This window comes from Carassius auratus, chromosome 47, assembly GCF_003368295.1.
Source record: "Carassius auratus strain Wakin chromosome 47, ASM336829v1, whole genome shotgun sequence".
NCBI lineage: Eukaryota > Metazoa > Chordata > Actinopteri > Cypriniformes > Cyprinidae > Carassius > Carassius auratus.
Genome location: NC_039289.1, coordinates 12,466,117 through 12,477,270, shown reverse-complemented (window position 1 = coordinate 12,477,270; position 11,154 = coordinate 12,466,117). Strand labels below are relative to the sequence as shown.

The window sequence follows — 11,154 nt, the reverse complement described above, 5'->3', positions numbered from 1 at the left end:
GTAATCCAGCAGATGGCGCTCTTGTGGAGCATTAGGAAGAAAATGACATAATATCGAACATTTCTGGACGAATGTAAGTTCTGTGGATAAAAGTTGTTTATTTACGCTCCAAAATTAATTATTAATTTACAGATGAATTAGCATCACTGTTTCTCCACTTCTTTGCCAATGTAATCATTGTGATAAAACCGTAAACAATAGCCTAAACAACTTTAAAACACAGACAGCTGTTCATATTTATTTTGTTGTAGGCCTATAACACTAAATGCAGCATAAATAACTCGTGATCAGTCAGATGTGGTATGTTAACGCAGCTCTTCCTGTTCTTCACTGTGTGCGTAAAAACGCGCAGTAACGCGCTCATGACAGCCTGACCACGCCTGGAAAGTTTGGGGCGGAGAGTCACAGAAAACTAAGTTGAAGGACCAAGACATTTTTACATTTCTCAGATTTTTTTTCCCCCCCTGGTCTCTTCAAAAGTGGAAAATGTCGGGAGTCGCCTTTACCCTGGCCAAGAAGAGAGCGCAGGCTGCAGGGTTCGGAACTAACGCCAACGCCACCAAATACCTCAACCAGGACTTTGAGGCGCTCAGGAGCCAGTGTCTCAGCAGAGGGACTCTGTTCTCAGACCCGAATTTCCCAGCCGCACCCGAATCCCTGGGCTTTAAAGAACTCGGGCCCAGCTCGCACAAAACCAGAGGAATAGTATGGAAACGACCTGGGGTACTGTTTCACTATCATACGCTTTAATATTAAGGGCTTCATTAATTAAACGGGAAATCGTGCACTTTATATTTGTATGTTGCGTTTATGCTGGATCGTTAAAATCTATTTCTTTATGTACAATAATGTTTTGTTCATCTTTCTTTGCGCAAGTCGCGTTCTTGCCTTCTGTTTGCAATTTTAATTGCTTCTTTATGGCTACACATGCGTCAAACTGACGTCTCAGCTCTTGCGTCTTTGCTTTTTTTAGGGTCGCGTCATAAGCGTTGCGTTTTACGTAGTAAAACCAAATAAATAAATAAAAATGAAGAAAAAAAGTTCTGGAGGCAAGACTTATATAGCGTTCAGCTCGCGCGGTCTTACAATAAAGCAACGTACTAAAGTGTTTCCTCATCTAACTTGTTTGACAGTATTTCTCATAGACAGTCCACTATCTTTCACCAGGCGGTCAGATTAACAGCTGTCATTTTAATAAGTAAATATATTTTAGGATTATCTCGGTATATGGACCCACATATGAATGTAATCTCGGTGTTTTGTGTCTGATTACATTATTAGTTTGATTCTGCATTTCAAATAGGGTGTTGTTGGTCTCTCTTGCAGGAGCTGTGCTCAAAACCCCAATTCATCGTCGGTGGAGCCACACGGACAGACATCTGTCAAGGAGCGCTGGGTAAAAGATTCAAAACATTCAGAAATATTGAGGATCTTTGTTAATCCCCCTGACTTGACTAAAACTGATGAACTTGTTTATTTCACACACTGAATCACTGATCTCTTCCCGCTCTCCTCTTCTTAACTCTTTAAACACACGATACCTGTTTGTCAATACTGTGTCAGCACTGCCTCAGCCAGAAAATTAGCTTTTACTAGCACACTGTGAAAAAATTTTCTGTGAAGTAAACATAAATGTGCTTCGTTGCATGATTCCTTATAAAAAGGTAACTAATTATTTACATCATTGCTTTGGATGAAATGTAAACATTTGCACCATCATCTGACCGGGACGCTGTCCTTGATTATCTTAAAAAAACATGTTTGTTTTAGCCGTGCTGTTTTGGGATCTTAACCTGTATTTAAGCCTCCAATATGATTTGTGAGCAACAACAAATAGGTTGTAACTAAATGGGCGTTTAAAGTGGCATATGTGGATTCACACCTGAATGTACAAGTTTTGGTGTGAACTGACTGAAAAAGGGAGTAAAACTGGATTCACATTTGTTTCTTGGATGCATAACTAATGGTGTTAATTTACATGTTACATTACTCACTACTTGCTAAACAAATGTGATTGCATAATGCACATTATACTCTGGCGAAGCACGTTATTAATTCTACGCAGCTTTAGCAATCGGTTAAGTTCATTGTGAAGAGGCAAACACACACACAATGTAACTCCTCAAATAAGGGTGGGTCATGTTTTTAACCTAATGCTCATTAATACTGTAATAGTATATGAACAACACTCGAGGCTCCCATTTAGCTCTTTCTCACTTTTTTAAATAGTACAATATGCTAAAAAATCTCACTTTCTGCTGCCTTTACCGTTTACTGAACGGCTGAGCCAAACACATAATCCAAATCATCCAAACCCAGAAACCAGCCAGAGGGTTTTTGCACACAGCCGCTTTAGTTATTAAAGGCTGCAGTTAAAGAGTGAAGACCTTGGCTGTATTTCTCCTGTATTAGAAACATGCACGCACACTTAATGAAATACATGTGGCAGACTGCAGGAAAAGCAGCCTGTTGTGTCTTGACTGCATTTCCTACACACGGCTGGTGTTTTAGATTTGCAGCTAACCACTTGGCGTGAGACAAAAACCACAGTGGCATGCATTTGCTTCTCCTAAAATGTGTGCCAGTTCTTTTTTGTCTGTAGGTTGAAATGTCAAACCTTATAAAACGGCTGTCAAAGTTAGATTTTGCAATCGAAATGCAAGTATATGTCATTGAATTTCCATATCTATTGAAGATTTACTGAATACAGTGCTGTATGTGGCTGTTTCAGCTACAGACCACAGAGCGGTGGTAAACACAGTCCCAATCTTACTTCCTGTCTCGTTGTCTCCCAGGTGACTGCTGGCTGTTAGCGGCCATCGCCTCTCTGACCCTGAACGAGGAAGTTCTGGCGCGAGTGGTGCCCGCTGGACAGGGTTTTGGTGACAATTATGCCGGAATCTTCCATTTCCAGGTGTCTGCAAGTTACACTGTTACAGTAAATGTGTAAAACTTTGCATTATAGAGTAAGCATGCTAATGACCAACATGGACATTGTTTTTGTGCAGTGGTTTGTTGCTCAGTGCTTTTATGATTATATGAATAATATTTGAAAAATATATGACACTTCTCAAAAATACTGTGGTGGTACCATGGTACATTGAAGGTAATAATTTGAGTACAAACCATGTAAAATTATGTTTACATCCTACTCCAAGCTATTTTAAAGAATACTTTTGTGATACATGGTAGTAAATGTCCAGAAAACATGGTACTGCCATGACAAGATAAACATGGTAATACTAAAGTGCATTTTCATAAATAAAAATAATTGTAAAACCATAGTGTAGGTTCAAAAAATCATGAAAATACATAGTTCATGTCCAATAAAAACAAAAAACAATCACGGTAGTAATACAGTACCTTAGAAAAATATAGTAGGACTGTAGTACACAACCAAAAACATGGTATTACCGTACCTATATTATCATTCAAAAGTTCAGTAAAAGAGTCAGTAAGAAATAAATTATTACTCAATGTCAAGCTTTTATTCATCAAAGTTTAAATCGATCAAAAGTGACATTAAAGATACTTATAATGTTAGAAAAGATTTTCTATTCAGCAAATAATCCTGAAAAAAGTATCATGTTTCTAAAAAATATGAAGATGCTCAACTGCTTTCAACATTGGTATTAGTAAGAAATGTTTCCTGAGCAACAAATCAGCATATTAGACTGATTTCTGAAGGATCATGTGACACTAAAGAATGTGAGAAGAGAGTAATGATGCTGAAAATTCAGCTTTGCATCAGAGAATTATATATTAAGACACATTATGTATTTACTTTAAAACAGTTACTTTAAATTGTAAATAAAATTCACAATATTACTGTTTTACTGTATTTTTGCTCAAATAAATGCAGAACTGGTGAGCAAAAGCTATTTCTTTCAAAAACATTACAAATTTTGAATGGTAGTGTGTATGGTAATACCCTAGTACATGAACAAAAAACAGAAAAAAACATAGTTATTAACATACTAAATGTCTAAAAAACGTCAGAGTACATAGATCATGTCAAAAAGTGTAGGTGGAATAGTATAGGTGTCCAAAAAGTACTTTTTGGTTTGTTTTGCTTCCTGATGTTAATGCAGAGTTCGACTCTATAATGTTTTAATTTTATATATGGGTGTCTTTTGCAGTTTGACACACTTTTTTGAGACTGAATAGATAACCTGAGTCTGTACACTTTACCTCCGTCCTTTAGTTCTGGCAGTTTGGCGAGTGGGTGGATGTTGTCATTGATGACCGGCTGCCGGTGAAAGATGGCGAGCTAGTTTTTGTTCACTCCGCCGAGGGAAACGAGTTCTGGAGCGCCCTGCTGGAGAAGGCCTATGCTAAGTTAGTGTTCTTGTTTTTGTTTTTTGTTGTTGTTAGAAAGTAAGTTCTTAGAAAGTAAATTTTTCGACTTTGTTGGAACTGCTTCAACCGGATATTCAGCTTATTCGTGGAACTTACTTTCGAAGGACATTTTTGTCCTTAGAAGTATTTGAATTATTACCCACAATCATCTTTTCAGTGTTTGAATGTAATTCTCAATTTGTATAATTTTTAAACCTTTTTAATTAATTGTAATTTAATATATTCATATATTTGGCGATTGGACAATTCTATGTAAATTAAAAGACTAGTGCAAAAAAAAAAAAGCACACACATTCGGTCTTGATCTTGTTGTTAGTGAGCTTTGCATACAACCACAACAGGGTTTACCCACAGCAGGTGTTTTCCAGAAAAAAGGGTGTGTCATTTTGTGTAGTATGCTTTTAACTTAGCGCTCATGGTCTTGCCAGTGGCATTTCTCTCTTTTACTCTCATTCTTTCACGTTAATCATCGTCAACTGAACACATAATGTCATCCATCTGTTGTTTGTTGCATTTTTTCTGTGTTAAAGTGGGTTCACAGCCAATGGCCTTCTAATTCTGGAACCCTCGTGTGAACTAAGAGAATGGTGATGTCATGCATGAGCATTAATAATAGTGATGTAGTGATGATGTGTTTTTATTGGCCAAACTGTACGCAAGCATCAACTTGGTTCCTTTGACTAAAACCCAATCTGATTTCTCCATTGGATTTTTATTGCCAAAAATATGCTCTGTGACCAACAAAAGTTTATGATTCTTACACATTTTGTTTATCATGGTAATCTCCAAAAATAGGCACAGTTTTAATGACTTTTGAAGCCTAAATACAGTCGGCAGAAGTAAAATGCTAAATGTAGGCTATATATGGACTACACCCCCCCGATTTCATGACTTTAAAGGACTTCTTCACCCAAAAATGAAAATTAGCCAATAAATTACTCACCCTGAAGTCATCCTAGGTGTATATTCTTTCAGAGTTATTTTTAAAAGTTGTCTTTGATCTTTCAGGCTGTTTGATGCCACTCATGGGTGCATCAGTCCAAAAGAAGTTTATTAAAAAGCACATCCATTAAAAAAAAAGTGTCTCACACGGCTATGGGGGGTGAACAAAGGCCTTCTGTAACGAATCGATGCGTTTTTGTAAGAAAAATATCCATATTAAAAACATAATTTGCATGTTCGCATGTTCAGCCCTGACCTCAAACATCATTCCCTCGGAACTGCTTCTGTGCACAACTATTAGCGCAAGCTACATTAAAGTGATTATTAAGTTTTGAATATGGATATTTTTCTTACAAAAAAAAACATTGATTCACTACCGAAGGCCTTTGTTCACCCCCCATAGCCGTGTGAGACACTTTTTTTTGACGCTTTAACATTACCATCACCATCACTAAAAGTAAAAGTTTTAAATAAATCACAAGTGAGTAAAACTGGTGTTTTTTATGTTGTAAAATATAACAGGAACATATCTTGAACTTGTGTTCACCACAGACTATGAGATGATGGAACGAGAAGTGCAAAAATGCTATCTTTATTCTGGGTTTTGGTCTATAAATATATCAATATTTAAAGCTAGTGGTATTAAAATAGAGATATACATTTTAACCACTCTGTAAGTATTTGACCATCACATTAAAGAGAAGTAAGTGATTCCATGATTCCTAAATGTGTCCTAAAATAATTTCTTAGATATTCAGGTTTTTGAAACAACAATTAAGTCTATTTTAATCTTTGTTTGGTATCAAAAATGTATTTTTATGGTAGTTTATTTAAATGAGACAGTTTTACAATAGTTCTTATATAGTTTCTCAAATTGAGCTCAAATACATGTGCGATTTTGCGTACATGTCATTTCTTAACTCTAACAGTGTGTTTTATGATCTGTGGCAGGGTAAACGGCTGTTATGAAGCTCTGTCAGGAGGCTCCACCAGTGAGGGCTTTGAAGATTTCACTGGAGGCATCGCTGAGAGCTACGAGCTGAGTAAAGCGCCGTCCAACATGTTTCAGATCATCCAGAAAGCCTTGGAGGCTGGAGCTTTGCTGGGCTGCTCCATCGACGTGAGATTCCTCTGCCTATATTTGAACTGAAGTTGGAATAGCATATATAATTATTATTATTGACCAATCAGCAATCCCTTTCGGGCCACAAGCCCCGCCCATTTTCAGATAGCCTTGTTTTATTTTCTAATTCTGTGATTTAGATCACTAGTGCTGCCGATTCAGAAGCCGTCACCCGCCAGAAGCTGGTGAAAGGACATGCTTACTCTCTCACGGGGGCGACCGAGGTATGAATAGAGTTATTGGCAAGCCTCTCTTTTCAATAATACTATAATACATTTTATCATTGGAGTACATTGTGCTTTGTCTCAGGTGAATTATCGTGGCCGCAAGGAGAAGCTGGTTCGTATGCGTAACCCTTGGGGACAGGTGGAGTGGACTGGAGCCTGGAGTGATAGGTATGGTTTCATTACCACCAGTTATATATAAGTTTATACAATTAGCTAAATGTAACTACAAATCGCAATTCAGAAAGTATAAGGTATCAACCATGCAATATAGGCCTTGTGATGAAGTTGAATTTTGTTAATAACAAATATAACATAATAAAAAATGCATCATGACAATAATTCACAGCTGATGGTTATCTTTTTTCCTTTGCTTTAGTTCATCTGAATGGAACAGTATTCCTGCTTCAGAGCGGCCGAACGCCAGCGCTGAGGACGGAGAATTCTGGTGCAGTTACAAACTTGATTATCGACGGATCGAGATTTAGCGCAACTGTAATCTAGACACTTGGATTTTAAATTCTGTATGTTTTAAATTCAGTGTTTTCTCTCTCCATTCAGGATGTCATTCTCAGAGTTTCTTAGCCATTACTCCCGTATAGAGATCTGCACTCTGACCCCGGACGCCATCACCAGCGATTCGATTAAATACTGGTCTGTGTCCAACCACGACGGCGCATGGAGGAAAGGCTCCACCGCCGGGGGCTGCAGAAACAACCCTTGTGAGCACACAAAAACGCAAACACACATCAAACATTGGGTATTAGATTCATGTTTTTGAATCACTTTATTTCAGTAGAAATAAACTTCGGTGGAGTGTAGCGCGCTGTGACTTATACAAATTGTATAGGCCTAATGTGCACCAAAGATTTTTTTTCAAGATATTGTTTTGATGCTAAATTATACAGTCAGCTAGTTTAATTCCATAGCTCATAAATGTTTTATTCAAATGTAGTTTTTCTCTGCAATGAGGAAGTGAGTAATTTAGTGGATTATGTTTAACAAATTGTTTAAAACAGAGGGACTATTACTTCCACAAACAAAGTATCTATATACTGTTGTGGTGTAAAAAAAAAAATAGCGCTGGTGTTGAATCGATTCTTAGATTATGGAATACTCTATGTAATAAGAGTAACAAAATTATAACTCAAAAAATATTAAAAGATAACATCAGAATTATTTACTGAACCCTTAAATTAATCACAATTATATAATGAAAGCCATAAAAAAACAAACAATTAATCATGATAATCAGCATAATGGTTTGGTTTGTTTAGTAATATTCGCGATGGCTGCATCCATTCATTAAGGTTTTTTGTTGTGCATTAAAGATTTTGTTTGGTAAAAATGTTTAGATTATAGTTTATGCGCATTCAGTATCTTTTTGTTTGGAAGGAAAAGAATTTGGCTCAACTAAGTGCATATGTTTTTATTTGCATTTCAAAAATTGTATTTGCATCTATGCATTACGAAATTCAGTTGGTTTGGTTTGTTTAATGATATTGCTGACGGCATCCATTCATTGCTCCTCAGACACATTCTGGATGAATCCTCAGTATGTGATTAAGCTGAACGAAGAAGACGACGATCCAGGTGATAATGAGGTGGGCTGCAGTTTCGTGGTGGGACTGATCCAGAAGAACCGACGCCGTCTGAGGAAAGCGGGAGAGGACATGCATACTATCGGCTTTGCTATTTACGAGGTGGGTGGAGACACAAATGGAGAGGAAATGAACATAAATACTTCAGTACACCTCCTAGATTACACATATATAACATCAAATCAACATTTTCTTTTTGTTTGTTTCAACAGTTACCTTCGCAGGTAAGAGTTTAACTATAAAGAGGGGCGTGGCATTTCTTTTGACCAGTCATACCATTAATCGAAGCATTTCTGGCTCACCGATTGGCCATTGTCTCTATCAGTTTCACGGTCAGCGCGACGTGCACCTCGATAAGAACTTCTTCCTGACGCACGCACAAAAAGCTCGCTCTGAGACTTTCATTAACCTGAGGGAGGTCTGCACGCGCTTCAAGCTGCCGCCAGGAGAGTACCTCGTCGTGCCATCCACCTTCGAAGCCAACAAGGATGGAGACTTTTGTCTGCGCGTCTTTTCCGAAAAACAGACCGAAACACTGTAACGTATCTCACCTATGTACTATATTCCAGTATGACTGTATATGCTTTTATTTTGAATACTTGGTTATGAATTTGATTGGATAATCTTATGTTTACTCCTAGACCGTGTGATGACCCTGTGGATGCTGTACTACCTGATGTAAGCAACTCTTAAGATCGCAAAGCTCTTAAAAGTCAACAGCCGAAAATTGGAATATCACACAAAAAAAAAAAATTATCAGATTTGCGAATAAAACACTTATCCGATCACGTGATCTGTTGAGGCAAAGACACTTGACTTCTTTGTTTTGCATCGAGACATTTATATAATGAATGCATTTCCACACATTTCCACAGTTTATGCGCATATCTTAAATTATATATAAAAATGATTTATAAAAATGTGATATATAAAAATGATCGCATATAAAAATGATTGACCTCAGTTAATGCATACATATTTTATGAAAATGTTACTTTTTTATCGCAATTTGGTGTTTTCATCCAGGATACAATGTCTTCAAATTTGCATAAATGTATGAAAACATAGCTACCGACTGTCAATAATATTTTTCATTGTTACAAAATTCATAAATAATACATTAAATAAAAAATAATATTTATTTCTTATTTAATAATAATATTAAGAACAAATATAATAACAACGACTACTACTAATAATAATACATAAATAATAAATATAATAATAATAATCATATTTTTGGTGGTAGTCAACATATTGCTAAAAGGTCTTCTTGAACATGTACTTCCTCTTGTTTTAGGAGGTTGTCTCAGACAGTGAAGTTGATTCTGGATTCAGAAGCATGTTTGTAAAACTTGCTGGAGCTGTAAGTAGAGATGACTTGTTATGCAGTAAGCACTCTTATTTTTTGAAAAGCAGAGCAACTGATGCATACTTCTCTCTAAAGGACATGGAAATCTCAGCCTCAGAGCTCTCAACTATCTTAAACAAAATCATCGCAAAACGTAAGTACTCTTGCGTCCTTAATTTCCGCTTGAGATCTAAGGAGGAGTCTGAGGAACTGCTTGATGTGTTCTTTTGTAGGAACTGACATAAAGACCGACGGCTTCAGTTTGGATACGTGTCGTATCATGGTGAACCTCATGGATGTATCCTCAAAGTTGCTAAACTGCTCGTGTTTTGTTGTTTGTGTTAATGTGATGTATGTGGTTGAGCCGGGAATTACAAGAATTTGGTGTGTTTTTGAATTGTAAATTTCCCTTAACTGTATCTCAGGACAGTGGGAATGGAAAACTGGGTTTGGGAGAGTTCGCCACTCTGTGGAAGAAAATTCAGCGATACCTTGTAAGAGATCCACCCGCAAGAGAACACAATTATCCATTTAAAATGATTTCTAAATGTCATGACATGTTGCTCCATTTTATAATAACCCCAGGGAATTTACAAGAAGAATGACATTGATAATTCGGGAACCATAAGCACTCCAGAAATGCGCATGGCGCTGAAAGAAGCCGGTGAGTCTCAGATACTCACACATCAACAAACAGAAATCATTTTGGCGGCATATTTTAATATTAACTTTTTTTGTTCTCTTTCTTCTTCTAGGTTTCACTCTTAATAACACTATATTTCAGCTGCTGGTTGCACGTTATGCCGAGACAGACATGACTCTTGACTTTGATAACTATGTGGCCTGTCTCATGCGTCTGGAGATGATGTTCCGTAAGTCCTTTGGGTGTTTGGTTATTAAATATTTTGGCTAATTTGGTCCTAAAATCATCATAGGAAATGTTTTTGTCAGCACCACTGTAGCTCTGGAGCATTATTAGTGAATGTACCTCTCCTTTTCAGGGGTATTTAAAAAGCTGGATCCCCACCAAAGTGGCTTCATTGAGCTGGACTTTCAGCAGGTATGTCATGCTATAGGATAATAATAAAAAAAAATGTATAAGTACGTATTAAAACACTTTTCTTTTTGTCTTTTTAGTGGCTGAACTTCGCTATGATTTAGATGACCAGACCACTGCAGTCAAGAGTGAATTATTATGATTACATGTGTCAGTTTTTCTGAAATAAGTATTTACTTTTATTTTATAAATTGTCTATTGCACTTTGGATCTGTCTTACTTCTAAAGTGTTGCATGATTTTATAAAGTTTGACATTGCCACACCTTTTTCGTTTAAAAATGCAAGCATCCTTCAACGAGGAGAATCTTAACCACTGTGTAATAAAAACGTGTGTGTGTGCACTATTATGTTTTCTATCTAAAGGACATTATTAAACACTTTTGAAACTGTACCGACTTGTATTTTTGCACATGACTGGATTTAGGAAAAACGGCATTTCCGGTCCCTTTAAGGCTCTGGGAGAGGCTGTTCATTTGACCCCTGAGCTGTCAATCAT

At 36.9% G+C, this 11,154-nt stretch overlaps 1 protein-coding gene across 1 annotated transcript; it reads left to right on the top strand.

Annotated features, from left to right (window-relative positions):
- Nucleotides 1-361: 361 nt before the first annotated feature.
- LOC113065139 (calpain-2 catalytic subunit-like) lies at nt 362-11,049 on the top strand. Its single transcript, XM_026236349.1, has 21 exons — nt 362-723; nt 1,327-1,396; nt 2,796-2,914; nt 4,205-4,338; nt 6,253-6,421; nt 6,565-6,648; nt 6,734-6,819; nt 7,028-7,096; nt 7,210-7,370; nt 8,182-8,351; nt 8,462-8,473; nt 8,575-8,786; nt 8,891-8,927; nt 9,550-9,615; nt 9,697-9,754; nt 9,834-9,898; nt 10,026-10,094; nt 10,186-10,264; nt 10,356-10,472; nt 10,602-10,660; nt 10,738-11,049. The coding sequence occupies exons 1-21, from the start codon at nt 487-489 to the stop codon at nt 10,759-10,761; spliced, it is 2,097 nt and encodes a 698-aa protein (XP_026092134.1). The 5' UTR covers nt 362-486; the 3' UTR covers nt 10,762-11,049.
- The last annotated feature ends 105 nt before the right edge of the window (nt 11,050-11,154 follow it).